This window comes from Conger conger, chromosome 10 (genome assembly GCF_963514075.1).
Source record: "Conger conger chromosome 10, fConCon1.1, whole genome shotgun sequence".
In the NCBI taxonomy this organism is placed as follows: Eukaryota; Metazoa; Chordata; class Actinopteri; order Anguilliformes; family Congridae; genus Conger; species Conger conger.
The window spans coordinates 26319312-26346071 of NC_083769.1; the positions used below are offsets into that span (position 1 = coordinate 26319312).

The 26760-nt window shown below is 41.4% G+C and overlaps 1 protein-coding gene across 1 annotated transcript in view; it reads right to left on the reverse strand.

Moving 5' to 3' along the window:
- Positions 1 to 26760, reverse strand: part of LOC133139037 (calcium/calmodulin-dependent protein kinase type 1-like) — a 47330-nt gene that overhangs the window by 3273 nt on the left and 17297 nt on the right. The window contains exons 3-10 of the mRNA XM_061258286.1: positions 12754 to 12885; positions 7456 to 7530; positions 4953 to 5091; positions 3884 to 4010; positions 3486 to 3561; positions 3057 to 3169; positions 1116 to 1194; positions 300 to 387 (exon numbers count right to left, since the gene is read on the reverse strand). Of these exons, the coding sequence (XP_061114270.1) occupies positions 300 to 387; positions 1116 to 1194; positions 3057 to 3169; positions 3486 to 3561; positions 3884 to 4010; positions 4953 to 5091; positions 7456 to 7530; positions 12754 to 12885 (829 nt within the window). The remainder of the gene's footprint in view (positions 1 to 299; positions 388 to 1115; positions 1195 to 3056; positions 3170 to 3485; positions 3562 to 3883; positions 4011 to 4952; positions 5092 to 7455; positions 7531 to 12753; positions 12886 to 26760) is intronic.

Consider the following 26760-nt stretch of genomic DNA (forward strand, 5'->3'; position numbering starts at 1 on the left):
TTCAGATCATAAAGTTTGCTTTACAGAAGAATGGCTTTACTGATAACACAGTGTCCCTGAATATTTTCCTTTTTTAGCATTTTGTTTCTTTGACTTCTGGCGCAAGCCAGTTGCTTTGTCCTTTCTTATTGCAGGACAAAGTAGCTATTTCAGACTATACATTCAATGCAAATATATGTATCACATTTGAAACAATGATGATAGGCATCACATAACATATACCCACGTTAGCCACGTGCTAGCTTTCACTGACGTCCACCTGTTAATGAAAAGTGAAGGGAGTAGACCAATCATAGTACCTTCCATTTGCTTTTGGCAAAGTTCTTGCGGATCTGGGCGCTAACAGACTCATGGATGTTTTTGTCTAACGCAGTGTCTCCAGATATCCTGAGAGAGAGGAGGGAGGTGGAGGGGGAGGGGGAGCAGAACATGTGACACTGGGCACAGAAGAGGTCTAGACATGACAGGCAGCCTGATTCATTTGACAGATTAAAAGCTCACATTAATTTCCCTCCCTGGATGTGCATATGTAACACTGTGTCTGTGTCTTCATGAGTTTATATTCCTGTTACTTCAGTCAATTCTGTCAACTAAACTGTGTTTATGGTCTTTGTGTTTATGGTCTGTGTGTTTATGCTGTAATAGTTAGGTGACAGCCTATAAACTGTATTTCCTGTATACAGTATGTATGCTGCTCAGTGTATATGTCATGAGTAGTTGATTTTTCTACTTTTCAAAGACTGCACCTACTTAAATTGAACTATTCCAACTTAGGAACACAACTCCTTGTGTTTTTACACCCTGAACCGCAAAAATGTATTCTGGGCTGGGTACCTTTACATATTTTATTGTAATGAATTCATAGATTTTCTTATTTACTAATTAAATTACTTAAATAAGTAAATTAATTAATTAATCAATTGTACTAAATCAATAACCAATGCATGCCCGTCAGCAGTTACACGTATGCATAGTTAGCTAAACAGTACACATTTCTGAAAATGCACAGGATTTATTTCTTAAATACGTGACATGAAGTCAGTAGAATAGAAAGCTTTGGCCTGCATGCACGTGGCTGGTGTGAGGATGAGGAGGAGGAGGAAGAGGTGCTGTACCAGGGGTGCTGCAGAGCCTGCTCACATGTATACCTCTTCCTGGGGTCTTTCTCCATCAAGTGAACGATGAAATCTTTGGCTGCACACAGAAGAGACATTTGTTATCAAAACCTTTTTAACACCCGCAGGAACACAATGGGATCACATCATCCACATATTCCATTATTCATTACAATTTCTGGAACTTTCCTTTAAGTGCACTTACTGCTGTCCAGAAGAATTCACAATGCAATTCACTGAGAAATTTTTTTGACAGCAGGGACAATGGTAAGGTGAAAATACCATAAATGAATGGTATTTTACATTTGGTTATTTATATGAAATGTAAATAATATGTAACGAAAGTCTATCTAATGATGCATGATCGTATCTTCAACCAAGGGGAATGACGCATATGGAGATCTTTAAAGTGTTTAATTGTGCAGCGGTTAGGGTTCTCATACTCTCTCTGTGTCAAACACACACAAACATGCGCGCACACACAAGGACAAACACACACACACACACACACACACACACACGCACACGCACACGTACACCATCTTCCTCCTCTGGCTGCCTGTCATGGTTCGCATCAAATTCAAAACATTGGTGCTAGCCTTCCAAGCAGTTAAGGGGTCTTCCCCAGCTTACCTACAAAAAATCATCAGACCCTACACCCCTGCCAGACCTCTTCGTTCAGCCTCCACAGGCCGCTTGGCACCTCCCCCTCTCCGAACCTCCACCTCACGCTCACGACTACTGTCTGTTCTGGCTCCACGGTGGTGGAATGAACTCCCCGTTGAGGTCAGAACTGTACAATCACTCCCCACCTTCAAACGCAAACTGAAGACGCACCTCTTCAAGCAGCACCTCTCCCCATCCCTCCCTACCTCCCTGTGATCCTTAATTGTTGTCTTTGTGATTTACTTTGTGTTTTGGTATTTTTACTTGGCTAGGTAAGCAGTATTTGGATAGTTAAGTTTGGTCACTTTTGCTTTGTTTGTTCATTTGTTGTTTAAAAAAAATAAAAAAATAAAAAAAAGGCCCTGGTCCTCATCTTTGTTGTACGGGTAGCAATTGAAATTGTACTTCCCTCTAGGGTCTTTCTGCGCCCTGGTTATGGGTATGCACTTTGTTGTACGTCACTCTGGATAAGAGCCTCTGCCAAATGCCAATAATGTAATGTAATGTAATCTTCTGGTGGCTGGAAATCAAGGAGGCAAAAACCATCCCCTTAAAGTAATTATTGATCTTGACCTTTTTTCAATCATTTCCATTGAGGATGATCTCAATAATCCATTAGCAGGTAAGCACACAGCTTCTTTCTTCCTGCCATTTTAGGGAGATTAAGGAGGCCTAATGATTTTAATTTAGAAAAATATGTTTTATTCACTACCCAGTCAGTCAGCACACTGTTACGACATCGCCATTATGTCATTAAATTCATAGGGAGAACGTTAAACAGCATAGACCAAAAAGACACTATGTTAAGTACCGTGTTGCAATAAAGGCTATCTAACCTGGGCTTCAAGATTGTTTGAATTACAAAATTTTCCTATTGTTGATCTTGCCATGAATGCAGTGTGAGTGCAGAAAACAGAGTAGCTACCACAATTTAGAATAATGTCGATTGAAATGTGAAAAATTTTGTGAAAAACAACCCAAAAAACAGGTGTTTTATTTCCTGTTTTACCCACTTGAGTACTTTGGTATTGAGTACTTTGTAATGTAATAATATTGTTAATAAAAAATACATTAAACAAGGGTTCATAACACCACCCTGCTGAAAAAACTGCTCAAGCTATGTTTTGAAACAGCTGGTAGCTGGTCATTTCAAGCTGTTCATACTAGATTTTACACCAGGGCAAACATTTGTATAAGGGGAAGGTTTCTGCCTCCTCAGTTTTCAGTCTTCATCATAGCATATCACAAGAAGTAAAAAGAAGTAAGCTCCAGTACCTGAATCGGAGATGTCATCCCAGTATGGAGAATCAAACTCGTATTCTGCTTTAAGGATCTGCTCAAAGAGTTTGGCATCATTTTCATCATAGAATGGAGGATATCCACATAGACTGGACAAGGGAACAGAACATCATGGGCAGCGTTAGCAAAGGCTACACATAGACCACACCCAGATAAATTCCATAGGGGGCAGAGACATCGGAAACTAAGCATAGAACAGACCCAGATAAACTCCATAGGGTCAGAGTAATCAGAAACTAAGCATAGAACACACCAATATAAAACTCATTGGGGGCAGGGTAATACAGAGGGATATTTGGGCAGAAGTGTGAGCTGGAGCAGACAGCAGTGCAGAAGGGTGGGCCACACAGAGTTATTCACCATTATAACAGGTGTGGCAGAAAGCACACTCTCGGCAATACTCACAGAATGTAGGAGATGACTCCTATAGACCAGCAGTCCACAGCCTTGCTGTACGGCTTCTGAGCGAGGACTTCAGGAGCTGCCAAGAGCAAACACAATAACAGTGTAATTTCACTTTGTGCCTAACCCAGCTGATCGTCTTCATTACAGTGATCTGAATAGCACTGCATATAGCACCGCATATAATGGTCTTATCTCATGGACATGAGATAAGACCATTCATTTTAATGCAAATACCATGTCTGAACCAAGGTAAACTCAATTCTCTTACTGTGAGAATTTTGACTGTGTCTGTGTCTTAATCTGTGTCTGTGAAACTGGCCTATAATGTATCATGTAATAAAGTACAATATGGGCCTTTTATTGCAATTACAATATAAGGGTTGGTCCGTTCTCCGTACCCACATATCCAGGCGTCCCACACGCAGTAGACATCACGCTTCCAGACCCCTCCATCTTGGACAGGCCAAAGTCACTGATCATAATCTTGGAGTCCTCCTCCATACTGTAGTACAGCAGGTTCTCAGGCTGTAAACACAGCACAGGGAGGTCACATGACACGCTGCAGGTCAGCTCTGTCCAATCGTTCTTCACCACATAAGTAATGATAACGACAGGAGAATCTATAAACTGTGATAGTTCCCTCAAACACAGCTACCCGGCTGATAAACACAGTTGATGGAATAGCAGCTGAATGTGGGTGCCACTCTGAACAGCCCAGGAACAGCCTGAAGTGCAGATATAATTAGACTCACACTCTGTATACACACTCTGGAGAGGCCTTCATTAGTAATCTATACAAGGATCAATCAACTTCCACCTCACAGAACTGATTAGATTAGAACAAATTACCAACAGTGAAGAATAACGAGCTTCATTTGGACTGCCAGCACCAAACAGATTCCAGACCAAGAGAAAATTTTCAGAAATTAGTTGGTGGTGGAGGTTTGAAAGCCAGAGGAACGGGTTATGCATAATGCAGTATTTGTCTGATAAAAATGTGAAGGTTTGTTTCTTAACTGAAAGCTACTGTTGGGAGAGGCCTGTTCAACACTTCTACCCATGCACTTAAGCCAGAGAAGATGGTCAATGAGCCAAAGTCTAGTTTCCTTAGACCAGGAATTGCTACCCTTTTGTGTAGACGCACTACTGACTTGGCAGTGTCATTGCTGGTTGTCTAAGTTTTTATTTACGCACTTGCACATCCCTCTGGATAAGAGTGTCAGCTGAATGCCTAAATGTAGTGTAAAAATGTTTATCTCTGAATGCTTAAATATATGTAAACCAAGTGTAAATGAATATGCGTTTCAGCTATATGGCTAAATGTAAATGCAATGCAACATATGTCTCACAGTGAATTAGCTGTTTGGATCAATCAAGTCAAAGGAAGAGGTTGGGTGAAATTAGTACCAGTACACCAATCCAGTAACAGTCGGGGCTCACTGCCCTCACCACCATCCTTCTGCTCACCTTCAGATCCCGGTGCACAATGCCCATATCATGGAGGTACTTGACAGCATCCAGGATCTGCTGAATAAGCTTGCTGGCATCTTTCTCTGTGTAGAAACCCTTCTCCACAATCCTGTCAAAGAGCTCGCCACCAGAGACACTGCGTAAGGAAGGTACGTACAGAATGTCAGCCCAGGCCGTTGAATGAAACATTGATATTTATCACAGGCTTTCCAGAAAAAACAAAAAATCTGAAAGTATTTGAAAGCAAACAGAGTTTACTTGGGCAGGCACACCATGCACGCTAAAAATGGACGTTTAGTACATTCCTTGTGCATCCATCCAATATCAGTATAAGCCTAGGTACTTAATCACATTTTCCACCTAGTCAAAATGTAAACTCTCAAGTGCTTGTATTAATTTAAAAACAATGAAGGAATACTTATAACAAAAGACATGTATCAGCATTAATACATAATTAATACAATAATGAATTAATAATGGAATAAAGCGATGAAACAAAAAGGAACAGAAACACAGAGGCAGTGTTAGTTCAATTAATCCATCCTTCAATAAAATGCGATACAGTGAATAAACAATGGCACAAGGTTTCAAGCACACGGTATTGTGACAAAGTGGGCAGTGGCTGGAACAGCAGAATGTAAAGTGATGCAGGAGCGTCAGAACTGGGAGAAGAGGATTTATGCTCTTGGCAATATAGTCCTCAATGTGGATGAAAGTGCACCGTGAAATTCCCGGCTAATGGCGCGGATTCAGGAGACAATGCCCGGCGCGTCCGTCCGTCAGAGTAAAGACAAAAACCAGTGTGCTGGAAAAAGCACTGAACTGGAAATTACAGGAAATAAATCCAGCACAGACTGAATAAGGATGGAGTATGGGAACTGCTAGGGTTGAGCTAGACCGGTGGGAAGCAGCACATATATGAGTTTGTTCTCTTTCAACAGAACCTTCAATTTTTTGGAAATGTGCGTGAATAAAACGCCTTCCTTATCTAGTGGTCACTTAAAAAACTCCAAAAACGAAACCCTTGAAAAGGCTATTTGCCAATCAGGTCAGGGAGAAACAAAAATAGGTAGCATGGCCTTTTTCTGTTGCAGAGTCATGTGGGACACTCCCATACTTCAGTTCTTCTACCCAGTGATAATGAAGCCTCATCCTTTGGTTGCTCTCTTTTGCCCAATGATAACACTGCAGCACTGTCAGGTCATCATCTATTGGATCAACAGTGATAAGACCACTGAGCAGTAACCGTCTATGATGACACAATGATGTGATCGCCACAGCATAGAAATAAAACAAATTCTCTGTTATAAAAAGTTCTTAACAGCATTTAATATTCTTACCAGCGAAGAACACATTCTGTGTTCTGTTAAATTAATCAGTATGAATGACAGTTGAATGTGGAGGCTTTGATTCTGAAAAAAGCAGGCCTATTAGCACCACTTCAAGAGAACCTAGATCCCATTGCAAATATGGTGGATTCTACCTCTGTAGAATACACAACTGATAAAGGAGGGTTAATTATCATCACTGGACTATTTCTGTCAATGAGCAATTCATTAATGTAGTGCAGAACAGCTCTCTCATCCCTGGTGAGATACTGAGATACATGCTTTCTCCAGCCCTTACTGCCCAGGGGGAGGAGGGCCACATCACAGCCAATCCAGATATAACACTTAAACACCAACAACACCATAGCATCTCACTCAAAAAGCGATCCAGATTCAACATTAACACAAAGAATTACATCAAGTCCACACACACATGAACCATCTCTCTCTCATACACACACAAACACACACACATGAACATACCCACCCACACACAAGCACATGAGTGCACACACGCCAAGCATACAAACACACAGGCCTAATCTCATATGCAGATATTCTGTTCCCACAGGAAGTTCCCGCCTCAGTCACACAGTTGCCTGCCACTACATTATGAATGAGAACCCCAGCAGGGCATGGGATGCAGAATACTGGAAAACAGAGCAGTCTCCAGCCAAATGCGCTGACTACATTCCTAAATTAGCCTGTGGTTTAAGAATCTGTACTTATCGAGGCCTCTAGTCCATGGGAAATTAGGGGTTATACAGAGTATCCTTCTGAGACAAATCCTAATGTATATAATATACACAGGAAGACATTTACAGCCGGTATGTATACACACCAAGTCAACCCAACGCTAAAGTGCTAAACCAAGCAGACAGGGGACTGTGGCACAAAGACCATAACAACCTCACTGCCAATCGTGCATCATCAGCTCTCTCTCACACACACACACACACACATAAACACATACCCACACGTGCACACACACACACCCACACACACGCACACACATAACATTGATGTGACTTAAACCATATAAATGGAGGTTTCTTGTAACAGTGGGAAAGTCTGAGGCTGGCAGATTTAACACAGTGAACATTTTGGCCAATGCAATGTGTGAGAGGCTTGAAGGCTGACAAGAGAAGAGAGAGGCTAAAAGTGGCACTCACAGCTGCATGACGAGGTATAGGTGAGATTTGCTCTCAAAGATGTCCTCCAGTGAGACGATATTGGTGTGTTTTATCCTGGAATAAAAGAGAGGCACAAAATTAACACACAAGTTAAGCATTGGATTAAAGCCAAAGCACAAAACACAGTACACAACAGTGAAGTTAAGGTCAATATATAGGGCTTGTTGACGGGATAGAAACTTATACTATACAAAAAAGGTAGTAGGGTGTGGAGCTCTGTAGGGTCTATAACATGTGAGTTTCAGCATCTCCTTTTCTCACATTATAATGAGTCCCCGGGCTATCAGGATGGCATTCCACTGCCAATTCTGCAGCTGCTGTAAGACAATGTAGCGGCCTTTTCATTTGTCAATGATACGTAGTCGTCGCTTCACATACAGTTGCAAACATTACTAGCGGTCTGATAGTGAAGAAAATCATGAAATTAAATCTTGAAATTGTGCTCTCACACATATACCTGCCGCAAGAATACCAACTACATGCCTTCTGGCAAACTCTGACAGAGCAGGAATCAGGGAATTGAAGAGAAAGATTGGGTTGCGGGACTATCATCACTTAAAATAAAAAAAAAATGAAGATATGGTTAAGTAATCCAGAACACCAGTTAATCAATGCAGGACAAAATGTCCTCCAGGTGGGCACTGGTGAGACAGTGAAAATCAGGATGAAGACTGTTTGCAAAATCAAGCCTAATATCTAGCTGATCACCGAGTATTATCAAGTTGAATTAAAAATGTATGACCAATTTGAAATTTTGTTTATTTTTTTGACTAGTATATATGATGAATACAGTAGACCCATACGAATGATTGATGCTGCACTGTTTCTATCTGGCCACCAGGAGGCAGAAGTAATACATGCTGCCCTACTTTTATTATACAGGAGCATTCACTGTGTAACTGGACAAAATGTATATAGACAACACAACCTTTAAATGTCTTTGAACTAATCATGCCTTGACTGACCTAAGTGTTCCATTAACCCTGACCCAAAAGCATAGTATCCACACACACTAAAACATAGTTTAGTCTTTTGAATCCAGTGAATTCCAGTAAAAGTCAATAAGGAGTAGGACATAACCCATAACTTCCTGCAGAGAAAAAAAGTGAGACTAACACTGTCCATAAGGCCCAAGCACTGTTTAATATCTCTAACGAAGCAACAGCACAGACAACACAAGGCCTAAGCAGTGTTTACATATCTCTAACTAGGCTATAGCTCTGACAAAATAAGGCCCAAGCAGTGTTTAAATATCTCTAACAAGGCTAAAACTCAGACAATGTAAGGCATAAGTAGTGCTTAAATATCTCTAACTAGGCTATAGCTCAGACAACATAGGGGCTAAGCAGTGTTTACATATCTCTAACCAGGCTATAGCTTAGACAATATAGGGGCTAAGCCATTTAAATAACCAGGCTACAGCTCAGGCAACATAAGTGTAATAAAGCTGCCCTAGCAACAATACCGTCTCACATGCACCCCTATAATAACACAAGTTTGTCAACATTGCGTGCGGCAGTGCCCACTTTTCACTCTGTAGACCAGCATCTCGACTAGTCACTGCTTTGCAGATGCCCTGTCAACTAGAGCAGAAGTCCTTGAACCATGAGAGGGGCACACTCTGTGGACTGTAACTTCCCCACTCTCTGGGATTATGTCAAAGTTGGTTATGAGCACCACCAGGTCATGATGCACCACTTAATGACCCAGATAATTAAACTCAGAAGTGAAACTTCACTGCAGCGCTGTATATATTAGACAAGTTTAATTAAGAAGATTCCAGTAAATTAAAACAGAGAGAGAGAGAGAATTCACTCTGGATTGGCTATGATTCTGTCGCTAATGTGCATGTTCCATGGATAATGTTGGATCTGGATTTTACTTAGCATGAGGTAATAATTTGTCCCTTCATTTAATCACTACTTATTTGCCTGTGGGAATGAGCACATTACTTCATTATTGGCTCAGGTCCATGACACAAGAGGACGAATTTTAATTATGCCCACAGTTACAAATGCTTTTAAATATAAGTGACCGCATAAGCATAAGTAATGTAACGGGCCAGGCAATGTTTGATGAGTGGCTGTGCAAGATTCAGCTGAACAGAGAGGGGAACGTGCAGCTCTATAAATTACATGCAGGAGCAGTGGTTCGTGCAGTCCTGCCTTTCACAGCCCAACTCCATTCGGGCCAGTTGCTATAATTCAAATATCGGATGAAGGACTGTACAAAATTCTGCACAGATTCACTCACACGTATCATGTTGGGTTGAATCTACACAGAGGTTTGTGAAGTGTGACATCTAAACACACTATTGTACACCATTGGTAACAGAACCATCAATCCATTAGCACTGACATGCCCTCATCATTGCTAAGGTCAGTGGACGAGATGCACTTAATCCAGATAAATCCGGAAAGGTCCGCGGACCTGAAAGCAGTTTAATGCTGATGACACGGGGAGCACCTTCCCACCCTCATTCACTAAAGCATCTTTGGTGAAAGTTGCATACAGTGAGGTCCTTGAGTATTTCAACAGTGGAACAATTTCTGTTATTTTGGCTCTGTACTCCAGCACATTGGACTTGAAATGAAACTATTCTAACTAATAATGCTACAGGTTACAGTGCAGACTGTCATCTTTAATTTGAGGGTGATCCATGTAGGAATTACATCCCTTTATATATAGAGTCCCCCCATTTTAGGCGACCCAAAGTATTTGGACAGTAGACTTCTCAGTTGTTTCTGATTAGTCCAGTGTATTCAATCACTTCCTTAGTGCAGGTATAAGAAAGCATTCCAAATCTAGTCTTGATTCTAGGCTTTCAATTGCCTTTGGAGTCTGTTATTGGCATTTTTTCAATATGAGGACCAGACTTCTGCCAAAAACAGGCTGAGAAATAAGATAAAAATTGTCAGAGACTGTTAGGCTTACCAAAATAAACTGTCTGGAAAATCATTAAGAAAAAGAGAGCCCTCAGTACTTGCAAAGAGGCTGGTAGGCCAAAGAAGACCTCTACAGTTGATGACCGAATAATGAAGAAAACCCCCCAAACACCTGTCCAACAGATCAGAAATACTCTTCAGGAGGCAGACGTGGATATGGAAGTGACTATTCTCCACAGAAAACTTCACAAACAGATCTACAGTTATTGAACTGTACGATGCAAACCACTGGTTAGCTGCAAAAATGGAATGGCTAGGTTACTGTTAGGTAGGTAGTTCCTAAAAGAGGGTTACGGTGACCCTCAGATCTCAGGAAAACGACCGTCAGTTCATGGACCTCATGGACAACATATGAAAAACGGTTGTCAGTTGAAGGAAAACATCCCACAATCTATGAAAAAAGTCCTTTGTTCTATGGAAAAAGTCTCTCGTCTATGGAAAACGTCCTTTGATCTCAGATGTACTTTGTTAGCTGTAGCATGCTAACTATTGATATGAATTTAACACCAAATGCATTGGCAAGCCAGCTAGCTAACATTGCTAGCTATTGTGTGCACGTTCAATAGTATAGCTGTTGCTATTTTGTGGCTAGTTAGCTAGCCACAGTTATCGTATACTGTAGTTTGGGCATGTATGGCTGCCACAGGTACTGGCTCCCTTGCCTTCACTGATAATGTAACTGCAGCAGCAGAATTAATTCTGAAGTGTACAGAAGCATCTTATCTGTTCTGACCCTATGTCTCTGACTGTTCTTATTTCACTGCCAGATAATGGCCTTCTTGCCTTTCATTGGCTTAGCACTGGTCCTCATGTAGACAAACCAGTAACAGTCACCAAAGGCAATGAATCAAGACTATATACTGAAAGCTGTCTTATACCTGGAAGTGACTGAATACACCTAATACACCACACTTGAACACACTAATCAGAAACAGAAAAGGCCAGCTGTCCAATTACTTTTGGTCCCAGTGAAAACAAATAACCTTGAAGCTTAGAGCAAACGATAAAAAAATGTTGTAAATATTGTAAAGGAAATCATGTCTTCTAACATGTCTGCTGGTGACATTGATGAGTACTGAAATAACAAATATCAATATTGAAACAGCATTAATCACAGGCTCAGATCTTTCCAGGTTCATTTTGATTAAATGCATCTTCCATTCAGAGAAATTATCCAGCAGGTATAATGGTCAGACTTTATAAACATGTTTATTGTAGTTTCTAGCAGATGGATGACAAAAATGTTCCTTCATTTTTATACTCCAGTGAAATAGGAAGAGATGGAATGACAATAGACTGTTGTTCCTTTAGACTAAGCTTAACTTTAGACTTATTTAACAATGTAGATTAAATAATGTTATTGCCGATTGAATTTCGTTTTATTTTATTTACAAAACTTGTTAGGGGTGCCTAACAATTTTGACGCCTATGGGTTTCAGAAGAAATGAGCTTACTTCATAAAAAAATGAGAGTAAATGTATTGTTGTTAATCCCAGTACATACAGCCTTTTTCTTCATTTTTATGAAGGGTGCCAATATCTGGAGCTGACTGTACATTACACGTTCAGTCTATATTCTCAATTGACATTTGTTTCAGATAAATTTATTGGTAAACACAACTAACTAGTACTTGATGTATTTCTGCTTTTTTATGTGACTTGAGAGCCCATGAAATTTGTTTGCATCAACCTGATTAACAGCCACTATAAACAATACAAATAAACTCTATCAAACAAAAACACAAGAGAAGCCTGTAACTGATCAAATATTTGCTCTTTCCCTCTATATCAGGCCATACTATATCACTATTTTGAATCCATTTTTGATTAGCAGTATTTTGATGAACTGACCCGCAGTCCTTCCCCAGAGAAAAGCGTGCGTGACTGAGCTTTGGAAATGTGCTCGGTCACTTGTTTCCCCAGAAAAGGAAAGCACAAGAGCACAGTGGGGCCTAAGAGAGCGCGGCAGGGTAGCTGAACTGTCTCTCTCAGTTCCTTCAGCACACTGCTGTAGGGAACTCCACATTATCTGCTGTAACCTTGGCAACAGCGGCACTAAAAATAGAATTATCTTCTTCAGTTCCAGGATTTCTGGTTGAGAATTTCAGAAATTTTAATGGCACGTGTTAATGTTACCGCAAACACGATTACAATTTTTATTACGTTCTTTAAAAGGATATTGCAATTTAGAGATCAAGCCTTACTGTTGATCTTAAAACAAAGAAGAATGAGAAACAAAATGGACTTGTGACACTGTGTGTGCACATGTGTGTCAGAGTTAGTGTGTTTGTAAGTATGTGTGTGGCATGCCTGGGAGACCAGCTTTCACTCACTTGTGGAGGACAGCAATCTCATTCTCAATGCTGTTCTCCTTTCCTTCCAGAGCTTTCTTTGGGATGCACTTGATGGCTACCAGCCTGTGGGTCATCTTCTCCTCAGCCAGGACCACCTCAGAGAACGCCCCCCTGTAACAAAAGGCAACAGAAAAGGTGAGAAATGTAGCCCGTTAGCCCAATGGGGGAAAGTGAGAAATAAGTATTCTTCCGTACTTATTTTAAAACCCCTGGAATTTGCCTCACAGTGGACATAAGCATAGTTTTTGCACACAATTGCCAGTGACAGACTGCCTGATTCACATCAAGCTGTTTGCTTTGAGAAATAGCAGTAATAAGCCGGCTTGGCCAGACCCACGGAGGCAGACAGGGTAACAGAGAAGGAAAGGGAGAGAGAATTAGTGATGCGCTGTGGGATAGTAAATCAATCTCATCACATGTGTTCCTAACTTTGAACCATCAATCAATTGATCAATGGTACAAGCCACCGACAACATGTTTTAGAATCTGACAGGACAGGACAGAAGTGGGTATCATAATATTTTATGGCTATAAGGAGCAACACCAAGCTCATGACATAACAGCTAGCAGACATATAACAGTGGCCTCACATAAGGCAGAAGAATCTCCACATGCACAGTGTGAGAGATTGTGCAACCCCTCCAGGAATGGGGGTCCTTTGGAATGGTTCAGAACTTTGAAGGTAAAGTAAAAATACACCCAAGACACAGCATAGGAACAGCCTGTCTACAGTCAACAACAGTGAAAATAATGCTACTCATCTTGACCTGAAAACTTGACCCAGAAAAAACTAAATAAAGATGCATGGGGCAAACTGCCAGTTCAAAGCTAGCTCATGTCGGTTCTTACAGGGCCATAAAGCGCACGGTATCACTGAGGGAATGTGGAAAAGGGATGTGCACAGGTCTCATGAGAGTATTAAAGCGCTGTTTCACTCTTACATCCTCTCGTGTCACAGTTTGTGAAACATGTCTGAGCTGGAGCAGGAGAAAATGCCGGAGTCTCAGGGGTGACGAGGCTCTGCATTATTCCCAGAGTTTCCCCCAGAGCGGGCATGACAGCTCTCAGACTGTGTGCAGCTCTGGGCTCTGTTTGTTTAAGTGTGGGGAACGCATTCCTGGAGCAAGTCAAAGCTGGGAAACACTGCTGGGAAATTCAGTTGGGAAGAACTGCGAGAGAGAGAGAGAGAGAGAGAGAAATGAGAGCATGTTCAGGGAGAGATGGGGACAGATGGAGAAAGTTAAGAGAATAAAGCAGTATAAAAGCAGGGAGAGTGAAAGAGAGGGGGATGTGTAAAGCAAAAAGAGACTGGGGACTGAGGATGGGAGGCGTGGGAATAAGTGACCCAAGGGTCAGCTGGGCAGAGTGGAATTGACACAAGCCGGTGTGGGTCTACCCCTGCCCCGTACTGCAGATAAACGTGAGGCTGATGCAGGCACTGTGCCAGAGCTGCACTCACTTCCAGCAGCTACAGCATTCACTAGCGGTCACTGATAGTGTCCTCTACCACAATGTGGGGCAGTGCTCAGGAATGCGGCCACGGTATATAACAGCAGAATCATTTCTGGGCCACAAAGGACAGTAGTGCCATAGTATCGAGCAGCAGCGAGTGTGGAGCAGTGGTCAGTGTCCTGAACAGCAGTGGTGCAGTGATCAGTGTCCTGAACAGCAGTGTGGGGCAGTGGTCAGTGTTCTGAACAGCAGTGTGGAGCAGTGGTCAGTGTCCTGAACAGCAGTGTGGAGCAGTAGTCAGTGTCCTGAACAGCAGTGCGATGCAGTGATCAGTGTTCTGAACAGCAGTGTGGGGCAGTGGTCAGTGTCCTGAACAGCAGTGTGGCGCAGTGGTCAGTGTCCTGAACAGCAGTGCGATGCAGTGATCAGTGTTCTGAACAGCAGTGTGGAGGAGTGATCAGTGTTCTGAACAGCAGTGTGGCGCAGTGATCAGTGTCCTGAACAGCAGTGCGGTGCAGTGATCAGTGTCCTGAACAGCAGTGTGGAGGAGTGATCAGTGTTCTGAACAGCAGTGTGGCGCAGTGGTCAGTGTTCAGAACAGCAGTGCGGTGCAGTGATCAGTGTCCTGAACAGCAGTGTGGAGCAGTGGTCAGTGTTCAGAACAGCAGTGTGGCGCAGTGGTCAGTGTATAGAACAGCAGTGCGGTGCAGTGATCAGTGTCCTGAACAGCAGTGTGGAGCAGTGGTCAGTGTTCAGAACAGCAGTGTGGCGCAGTGGTCAGTGTCCTGAACAGCAGTGCGATGCAGTGATCAGTGTTCTGAACAGCAGTGTGGAGGAGTGATCAGTGTTCTGAACAGCAGTGTGGCGCAGTGGTCAGTGTCCTGAACAGCAGTGTGGCGCAGTGGTCAGTGTTCAGAACAGCATGGTGGAGCAGTGGTCAGAGTTCTGAACAGCAGTGTGGAGCAGTGGTCAGAGTTCTGAACAGCAGTGTGGAGCAGTGGTCAGTGTTCAGAACAGCACAGTGGGGCAGTGGTCAGAGTTTTGAGGGTAATGAGAATTAGGAACATAACTAATGATGACTTCATGATGAATTCAATATTCTCAGTTGAAGGCTGCTGCTGTGTGCAACGTTGTGTGGTAACAATTTTATGTGGCAACACAACCACCTTAGTGTGCTATTGTCCATAGCCTGTCAAAGAACAACAGAACAGGAAGGAAACAAAGCTCTTACTGTGGCAGGTGAGAGCAATACCAATAATTAGACTGAAATAGGCACCCACCACTACCCTCCAAATCAATGTAAATTTACTTTTAAACAAAGCTCAGCCTCCCGTGGTTACAGTTGCTGCCTCTGCAAAGCTACCAAGCAATTATAGTCAACAGCAAACGGTTCTGACTCCATTAGGTTTCCAGAGCATTGGCATGCTTATACTTAAGAGAAAGAGTTAGCAATATTGCTTCAAATTAACCTGGAATTATATTACAATAGAAAGTAGTTTTACGATGCAATGTACATACTTCCCGTGTCAAGGAACCTAACCATTGCACTAAACAATCATTTTTGTCTCAACAAAAAAAGAAAAGAAAAAACAATACAAATTATTCCAAAGGTATGGTATATAGAACATAGGTACGCTTAGAATATACTAAATGTACGCAAACCTACCATGTATGTACAATGTACACAAAACATATGTTTTGAGACCTCCTGTTAGCCAGGGCCCTTCATCCTAACCTCACCCCCAAAGCACCGCTGATGATTAACACAAACTGGCTAAACACACAGAGAAACAGAGCTTTCAAAAAGGCCTCAGTACATGAAATAACTCACAGCCTGCCATGATGAGTTTAAACAATACAATACAATACAACAATATGGAAATGTGATGAATTACTTGCATTGCACTTGACAAAAACATGAAAAATGCTATTAATGCATACAAGACATGAGTGCTACACAAGTCAATGTTATACAAGGTTATATTTGTTTATCCTCTTAATCTTCATTGCAAGAACCATAAATCCTACTATGTTGAAACCTGTCGCTCAATGGACTTAAACTTTTTTAACACGCGGTGTCTCGGTGGCGCAGCCTGTAGAGCACTGACCGCATGCTCATTGCGAGCTGTGACGTCGGCGGTTCGAATCCGACCATCCGACATTTGTCGCATGTCTTCCCCTCTCTCTCGCTCCCATTCTTCCTGTCTCTCTATACTATATACTGTCCAATAAAGCTGAAAAAGATATAAAATATGAAAAAATATCTTAAAAAAAAAAAAAACTTTTTTAACACGCTGGTCTACCTGATAAATTGCTCACTGAGTGTATGTTCGGGCATGTGTCCATGCATGTGTGTGTGAGCATGTACATGTGTGTGTTGTAGCACATTACTTAGATGAAAATCTACTCCACTCTAGAGTAAATGCTTGGATCAGACATTTGCTTGTTACTCACAGGGTTGTGTGAGAGTGGGATCATCAGTAGGATGTCAGGGATGAATGTGTGTTGTTAAAATCAACATCAGTAGGATGTGAGGGAGGAATGTTGTGTTGTTAAAATCAACGTCAGCAGAATGAGAGGGATCAATGTTTTCCAGCTGACAGGTCCCACCTGATACTGGCGTTGGTAACCATGGTGCCTATGGAGATCATGTTCCGTGATAACATCGCTGGGTGCTGTATGCATGTATACACGCACAGGCACACACTTACGCATGCAATAACTTGCCTCCAACAACCACACAAGCACACACAGCTGCAGACACACAAACACAAATTATTCTGGCTAGATAAATCTTATCTGTTTGCCTCCACTGTAGTCACAACCAAAAGCAATGATGCATTAAAAGCACATGAGATAAAAGGTAATTTAAAAACACGTGACAACAACTTTAATCAAGGAAACCATTATGGAGTTCCACAATCCCCTGCTGCCTTCAGAGTAACCTTGGCTAAAGACCATATGTATCTGTTCTGCCTGAGTCAAACTAAGGGTGATTAATAAGTCATTAATCTAAGTCATTAAAGCAGCAAGATAAATGAGTTATAAAAATGGGTTTGTAACAAAAGCTTAAATATAAAACTCAAGTAAGGTTGTACATTTACCAAACATATAGTAAAACCTGCCTCTTGCAGTCCACTGACTTTGTGTTTGGAATGACTGCCCTGGTGTTTGTTTTGAAAGATCATTGACTTACAGTATAACAGAAACCTCCATTTCAATTTCAGGCTTGAAATAGACCTGCGTAAAATGATACCCACGAAGCAAAGTGAAGCCATTTCACATCGCAGCCCCAGGCTCTCCGAGGCAGAATAGAAAACAAACATGGCATTAGGAAAAAGTCTAACTGTGTCTAACTGTTTGGTAATAACGGCACAGGTACGCTAACAGTGTTGTAGCACGGCGATGTAAACTACAGCTTCCTTCATCAAGGTGTCCTTATTGCGAGACGTTGGTCGGGGAAATCCTGCTGGTATTGTAACAAGGCCTCAACAGCCTTGTTAATGATCACAGTTGTTAGGACATAACACACGGGGTACATTGCTTCAGTACGGGGTTTGTTAATAGAGCCATGATTGAGCAGAGCAAATACACAGAAGGTACTACCCACACACAAAGCAAATATATGTGGGTGTGTTAGCTCACGGTGCTGACTAAAGATTCACCCTGGCCCCCGTGGCAAAACAGCGTTATCTCCATCTATGGATGGAGATGCGAGGGGTCACAGTTTTGTCTTGTAAGAAGAGTAGTGTGTAAGTGTGTGTGTTTTATTCGGGGAAGACGCAAGGAATACGTAACAGCAGGTGTTGTTTGTGAACGCAGTGTATGTCAATCCATTTCAGCCCAGATAAGGTGGGACACAGGGCCTTTGAGTAGGCCTGTAAAGTTCTGGGAAAATTTCCCTTTTTGAGGAATTCATACTGTTAACAATATTTTCCATAAATAGGTATAGGCTAATTTTATTTGAATGTTTTTCTTCTCTGGAGAATCTAGACAATCCGCTGCAATTTGTGATTCAATACTGCTTTGCAAACTGGTGTTGAGTTTCAGTGATTTTCCTGCTAGTTGGCACGACACACAATACACTTATTTTTTCTGTGTTTGTTGCTGTTGGTGAATTCCTACAACGTGCTGATGATTCCACTGAAAGAAGCTGATTCATGCTTTAGGGGTATAGCTAAGTATTTAGCTGTATATTACATTGCATCAGTGGCATTTGGCAGACACTCTTATCCAGAGTGACTTACAGTTGATTTTGATTGGAGCAACGCTACAGGCCGCCCTTGTAGCAAAAGCTGATGTACACTGATTTTGAGCATGAATCTTAGCAAATTTTCAAACTAAAGAGAGTAGGAAGGGCCATTGGGGACTAAAGCAACCCCCTTTACCCATTGCCTCTTTCCCATACCAAATGCTTACTGTACAGTAGATCTCACATCTTTTAAATCAGGGTGTTACACTTCATATTACCTAAATGGCAGGGCTGTATGTCATGTCATAACTATTTTAGGCCTGCGTAAAAGCATTTACTATTAGCTTGGATTAAGCCTTGTACTGCCCACCCCATAAACCTCTTCAACGAGTCATTATTTACACACAGCTCTGAATGGAATGGATGATGCAAACAGACGACAAAATAAAAAGTCACCGAGAGGTGCCAACTTGAATCAGTCACAACTCTTATCCACAAAGGAAAAAAAGACCTACATTTTCATTTAGGATTACATATTCATGGAAAATGAATTAATCCCATTACATGTATAAAATAATAAACTGCTAACAAAAGCTGAAATGTTTTCAGCTTAATGTGTCGTGATCTTGTCTGGCTGACATCTTGATTCAAATCATTGAAAAAAACCAAAACATTGCGTTGCTTAGCTTCTGTTGCTAACGGCAACCCACCACAAGGCCTCTAGCCTCTGTTTTCTAATGACTCCACTGAGCATCAAGAAGTAATACCAGAGGGGACGAAAAGTCTAGAGAGTCCAGCCTTTCTCCACAAATGAAAGGTCACTTCAAGGACATGTGGGCAGATGTCATTCTAAATAATGGTTTGAAAACAAACTGAATCAGACTGATCTAGTTAAGTGACTGACGAACGCAACGCAGAGAGAGAACAGCTCCTAGTTGGACGTCGTCATTGGGATTTCCCTTACTTCCTGTTGTTGTAATTAAAAATCAAAAAAGAAAGAACCTCTGGTGCACTGCTTTATCCAAAGGGAATAGTACAGAGATCATTCACATGCTCGTATGTAATTGCAGGTTCCCTGCCTGCGATGGTTTGCCTGTGCTCCGCCCGTCACTCATCCACCCAGATTTACATGGTGATAAGGTTAAACTCATTTAAATGGCTCACATCTCTCAGCATGATGTCAGAAGTAACTCCAAGCCAACTTGTTTTAAATATTTTAAAAATGTTTTACTGTATTAAATTATGCATTCAGCATTTCAGACTGCTCTGATTCACTGCTCATTTTTCACTGCATGTAATTACCCAACAGCTCATATATCTGTTGCCAATACAGCTAGATATTCTGGAATATACTGCATTTGCTGTTTACAAATATTTAATCCATCATTAACACACACACAATACATTTATTGTAATTTATTGCAATACACTAATGATAAAGGACAAGGATGTCACGACAACACCAGCATCAGGTAACACAATCTTCTCAACACTTCTAACCTACAGCCTGATTTAAAAAAATAATTAGGAAAACTCAGTGTTCTGCGTGATATATTTCTAGTTGTTACAGTGTATTGTAACACTCATACATTACAACATGTTACAGTTGTATGCTGTGTACACAACATAGTTCACTGCAATTCCCAAACAGTCAGCATGTCAGCGTATTGCTCCATATGGCAATTTATCAGGTGTTGTCCAATGAACTCTACACCTCTATAAATGATACATACGCATAAATGAAATAATGAAATGAGGCAGCTATTTCAATTGCCTAGTCAATTGCATAGTATAATGAAATGAAATGCCTTTACAGCTACAGTAATGATGAAAAGGCACTCACATCTTTAAAAGATCATCAGACCCTGCACACCAGCCAGTCCTTTAACCCAGCAATGTACCTCCACTTTCAAGACAGATTTCCTGCCTGTTCTGTCCCAAGGTGGTGGTATGAGCTTCCTACTGTGGTCAGGAAAGCAGAAACCCTTTACCTTTGTTTACAATACTTATTTTCGGTTTGTGGAGCTAACTTTACACTGCCTCGATGTCTTCTTCACACCTTTGTATCCTTGAGACTATCACTGGTGTTCTCCACGTTTGAACGTTGCTCTGGATGAGTAATTGTAATGTAAAGGGATGAAATGTTTGAAAAGTATGTGAGAAATATGTGAGAGATGTGTGACAGTGAAAAGTGTAATTTGGAGGATCCTATCAGACACAACTCTTAGAATTACTGCCTAACCCTTTTGTACAACCAAAATGTTAGCAAAGTGTCTAGCTCAAGGAAATGACCCCAACACTCAGAAACCAACACCGAAACTGAATTGTGAGATGAGAGTAAAAGTCCATAATAAAAGACAAGGATGCAATTTAGGGATAGCCAAGAATTCCATTTCTACAATAAAGTGCATCAGTTATTTTCAATATATTAAATGAACTGAAAATCCATAAACATTCCATTGCAGGAAATGTAATGCATTAATATATAAATGTACAAATATACAATACAATATACAGTACAAAAATGTGGGCGCCCCTGGTCAAAAAGCCATTCCAAAATGAGGTGTCCATTCCAAACTTCAATGTCTGGATTGACTTTTAAAGATTAGCCTCTATAATTTCTTGATATGTGGTGAAATCCATTCTTCCTTCCACTCGCACAATAATTCTTTTCTGAGCGCCCAGCTGCCACACAACCTCAAAGCATAATGGATCCACCTCTATGATTATCAGTTGGCAAGGTGTTCTTCTCGACATGTTCTCTGAACATACCTTTTTTGAAGTTCAATTTTGGTTTTGTCAGTCCAAAGCACATTGTTCCAAAAGGCTTCAGACTTCATACTTCATTTTATGATATTTTATTTTGCATACTTCAGACGCTTAATTTTGTGTTGACGTTGTTCTTTCTGGCAACTCTGCCATGTAGGTCTTTGTTGTTTAAAGTATGTTGTATTGTCCTGTGAACAAGATCTGTGTCTGCTACTCTTTTTTGCAGCTCTTTTGCAGTGATGTGTGGGTTCTTCTGAACATTTCTCACCAGGTCTTGGGCCATTCTATCTGAAATCCTTCTTGGTTTTGCTTAGTATATTCGGGTAGGTTGCTTCTCCTTCTTGGTGGAAATGAACCAATTTCCTTCTAACATCCTTGGACAACTAGGAACCCATGGTTTTTAACACCAGACAGCAAACATCTAAGTCTGGGCCTTGGTAATTATCTTTTTAAAAAGCAACAAAGAATAATCCAAAACGTTTAACAAACCTTTGCACAGGGCCCTTTTTGTTTTTTATATAATTTATAAATAGAAAAAAATCTTGCTTTAAACTTTGCAGAAAGGTCTCATGTTTACCTTGCTTTCGATCAGATACAGACTCATCATAACAGACATTAAAACCAGGGGTGCCCAAATCTTTTTACCCCACTGTAATACCCATACATTTTGCATGCATTAAGGTTACATTTTCTCAAATATATTTCCCTTGGATTTTGTTTCCTCTCAGAGAAAATTGCTCACAGAATAACTGCTTTCTCACGTTTCTATTGCAGATGAAAGGTCTTGATGTGCCAGTGAGAGTTCCCTTGTTGCCGTGAGACAGTCTTTAATTAAGAGCAGGCCAGTTGCTCAGTGTTCCCCATAGGCACAGCAGGCTGATATGGAGAGGAAAGCGGGGCGTCTCTCACTGTGCCTGAGAGAAAGTGGTAGGGAAATTAGGCTGTTTTTCAATGTGCCTGAGAGAAACTGGGAGGGAAATTAGGCTGTATTTCACTGTGCCTGAGAGAGAATGGAGGGGAAAGGCAGGGGGATTTGTAGACTGGAGGCCATATATTGGGCTGGGGGGCAGAGTGACTTGTACAGACTGGAGAGGGGAAGCATTGAAGGGTTTCAGTATGCCTAGGAAAGCTTGGGGACTATTGGTGGTCTCAGTGTGACTAACTGGCACTGCAAGCCCTGGGAGGAGGCTGTGATGGCATCAAGTCACTGTATCTCACCATAAACAGCACATCCCCGGCAGATAATGGGCTCATGTTCAGCTCAGAGTCGCTGCATCAATCAGGTTCCTAAGCACAAGCACAGACACATCACACTGCACTGAATCAGACCCTTTTGAGTTGCTCCCGTTTACAACATAGTATTACATACAACCATGGACCATGAAAGTTTCTCAACCAGCTGCACAGTGCAAAGGAGATCCCTCTATTTGATGAATTTCAACAGCAGACACAAGGCCTGGGCTGCATTGCAGGTCCTAGAAATGGGTCAACACACAGCAGCTAATGCTGTTAATGGTGATACAGGCACTATTCAGAGGAATAGGGCTGGCATAAATACTGATGATCCACTGAATTCAAAAGAATATACATGGGCAAACACTATATCAGTTTAGCTCAAGTGTAATATGAACTGTAACATATAGAACTTTAAAATGAACCCCACTAATGCCAATACATTACAAGTATCTAGCTAGATACAAACTCAAGTTCAAAAAGTACAAAAATTAGATGTTCTTGCCTTCAATGTAAAAACCTTGTGAGGGAGTATAAGCCTGGATCCAAAACAAAAAACCAAGGCACTCTGTCTGTCTCACATGGCTTTTACATTGTTGGCAAGGGAGCTCCAGTATTTTTAGGCATTCACCAAAGAGCTCCTGTTTTTTCTGCCCACCACTAGCGCAGATCCACGTCGCACTATTTTTCTTTTCAAAATGAGATGTCCTTGCTTTTAAATTTGGTCATAATTTGTGGCGTCCAAAAACATCATGATTCAGTTTATGTATCAATTTAGATACGCCCACTGGTCCAGAAATACCAAAACAGCGGCCCTAAAACAAACAAAACAACCTAATTCAACTAATCACTTATTTGGTAGCCATATGAACATCTTTTTATAAAGCTGTATATTAACCCTATGGTCACATTCTAATAAAGAAAGCCAGTCCTTTACACGTTTAAATAGAGGTGGGGCTTACAATAATACAGCCGTGATAAAGACACTGACATTACTTGACAGAATTTCCTGCAGTATGTGGATTTAAATATGCAGAGAAGGTGAGGTCCCCCCACACTTTTTTTGCCACCCACATAATAAGGTACTGTTGTCACTAAAGCAATGGCATCTTAAAATATCTTACACAGATAGAACCGTGAGTTTTAACACTTTCAAGCGGTATATCCTGTTACCATAGCGATTGAAAATTGTGCCGCGGAATAAGGAATGAATGCAAAAAAAGATAAGGTTAAATTAAATAAACTAACATTAACTAAATGCAAATTAAGGTTTGCAAGAGAAGTTAAGTGGTCAACTCAAACCTAATACATTGACAAAACCATTTTTTCCCCCAAGGACAATCATTAGAACTCTGAAATGGTTTCATTTAGTAAGCACAGATATTTTTATTTCTTTCTATTTCTATTCATTGGGGAACTCTGATGAAGGAAGCCCTTAATGGGCATGTGAAAATAATCAGCACTTTTTCATTTAACATATAATTGGAATGTATTTCACACTGAAGAATCTGTAAAGTACCTGGCAATAGGCACCAGTGAAAGTGCTTAGTTGTACTAACAAGCAAGTGAAGTAAATTGCCCTCAGAAGGCTGACGCATACATGTTCTGCACGACCACATCCTTTTTCTGGGTTTAATTTACTCAGAGAACAGCCCCATGTGTATTTCTAGTTAACCCAGGAAGCCATGTACCATACTCGTTCCTGATAGTGGATATTATTTTTATGTGCAGTATAAATAAGTGGGTTCCCAGCAGTTCATGATATCAACTTCCGGGAGGACCATTGGCCCTTGTTAAGTTCAGACTCTCCAGGATATCCGAACTCACAGGGTTCATACGGACAGCAAAATGTGCAGCTGCCATCAGGCAGACAGACAGATGTCTCCGGACAAACAGCTGGACCCACCAGAATAGCCTCAGAACGCGGGAGGATTAGACAGAGTGCAGTGACAGTGATGGTGAGAGGAAAGGCCACCGCGCTATCATTATAAAATTAGATCAGGGCAAGCACAAAGAAGCCCCGGCTCACTCCCAGCGCATCATTCACTCTGCATGCATACAGATACAACTGCCCACAAAATACATGAATTCAATTTATAACCCAATGGGCATGGTTTACACAGATAAGCTATTTTAGCGGTTATATTTAGACTGGCAAGGCTGCACATCTCTGGTATGCACTCTCGGGTGCACATTATGACAAGAGCCAGAGTAGCAGCTTACGTCACAGCGCCGGGGCTGAATTAGCTGCTGTGTGGATCAAAGAGCTGCATAAACACGGGTGAATCTCCCCTGATGGTGCTACTGAATGAGATCAAACTTGTGCCATCTTTGAAGGGCCGTCGTTTGTGCGGACAGACCTGTGTTTGTCTTAGCTCTGCGTCTGGTTCGAAGCATCCGTTTGGATTTTCAGTGCCAGTTTCTCGGTCCACGCACCAGACTTGGGCTGAACAGGCGTGTTACTGAATGCCAGCATCCTCAACACAGTCCTCAGGATTACCCACTCATTATTCCAGGCAGCTCAAGGCACAATCACGTTATATGGATGCTCACACATGCATACGCAAGGGGAGGGGACCCCACTTGGACATCACACACACACACACTTTCACATTGAGGTGTACGTTCGGGCAAATGTACGCAACTGCAATCACAAAAAGGCCTATATGGATAAGTGCATGTCCAGGCAATAAGCACCTACATAGACTCCAGTAGGTGGAAAAATGGAGAGCACTTATTTGAATTCATTCATTCATTTATTTGATTCATAATTCAAAATAAAGCTGAAGCCAGACATCACGCAGAATTCAATGTTGGTGTCACATACTGGCTGGAATTCAGTAAAAGAATAAAAATATATAATTTGCTTAGTTTTTAATAAAATAAATGTGAAGTATATAAAAGCTCATGATACATGAGCTGAGAAAGTAACAATTATTTTTCATAATAGTTTGATTTTACTTTCAGAAAGGCATACCAAAACAGCTACTGTATGACAACCTAGGTCTTACAGTTGGACATGTTAAACATGATGCCTACATATACTCAGTGAGCACAGTATTAGGTAGACCTGTACACCTGCTTGTTAATGCAAATATTTAATCAGCCAACCATGTGGCAGCAACTAAATGCATAAAAACATACAGCCATGCTCAAGAGGTTCCGTTTTTTTCAGACCAAATGTCAGAATGGGAAATATATGTGTTCAAAGTGATTTAGAATGATTATTGGTGCCAGAGAGGGTGGTTTGAGTATCTGATCTACTGATCTCCTGGGATTTTCACGCACAACAGTCTGTAGAGTTTGCAGAGAATGGTGTAAAAAAACTAAAAAACATAGAGTAAGCAGCAGTTCTGCGGGCAGGAATGTGTTGTTAATGAGAAAGGTCAGAGGAGAAGGGCCAGACTGGTCGAAGCTGACAGGAAGGTGATAGTAACACAAATAACCACACATTGTGGTTATTGCAGAACAGAATGTCTGAACCCACAACACATCATACCTCTTAAGTGGATAGGCTACAGCAGCAGAATCTTTTGACCAAAAAGTCAAAAAAGAAGTCTAATGAATACCTAATAAAGTGCTTTGGGAGTGTACAAATCCATACTCACAAAAGGAAGATTATAAATCATTCATTATAGATAGTAGATCTTCCCTAAAATCTACGATATACCCATGCCATTACACAGATCAGTGACAGAAAGTAAACACTGTGACATAGAGACATACCATTTCCTGTGTCCTCTATACCCTATATGGCCAAGGCTCCCACACACTTTTCCCATATCCAGCAGAACTCAAAAACATGGGCTGGTGCATCTGCCATATTGCCCAGGCTGTGATACGACCCCCCACCGTGCTTGACTGAATGTCCGTCCTTTGAGGATGATCGAGCACCATGCCAGGCAAGCGAAGAAGGGGCCTTTAGATCCTGGTTCAATCTCCACATGGGCCATCTGTGCACACCCAGTCGGGAGTCACACACTGTACAGAGCGGCCAGGTGACCTCTGTCGAAATGCTGAGGAGGTGAGGTAGCCCGGGTGGAAGGCCCCATGTTTCCATAGCGCGGGCAGCCTGTGTTCGCATTTACCAAGGGGCACCTTCTGCTGGTTGATCCAGGGTTGGGAGTAGGCTCACTGGCTCTAACAGACAGTCTAACCATTGCTGATACTTAGGCTTGGATTCAAACAATTGCTCCATACTTTTACTTTTATCCTTACAAATGAATGCGTAAAGGTTTTTTTTTCTTCACAAACACATTTTGGTGACTATCATTCCCCCACAAGTGTTTACAACACCCTTTCACCTCGGAGTCAAAAAACTAAACACAACAGTCAAGCTC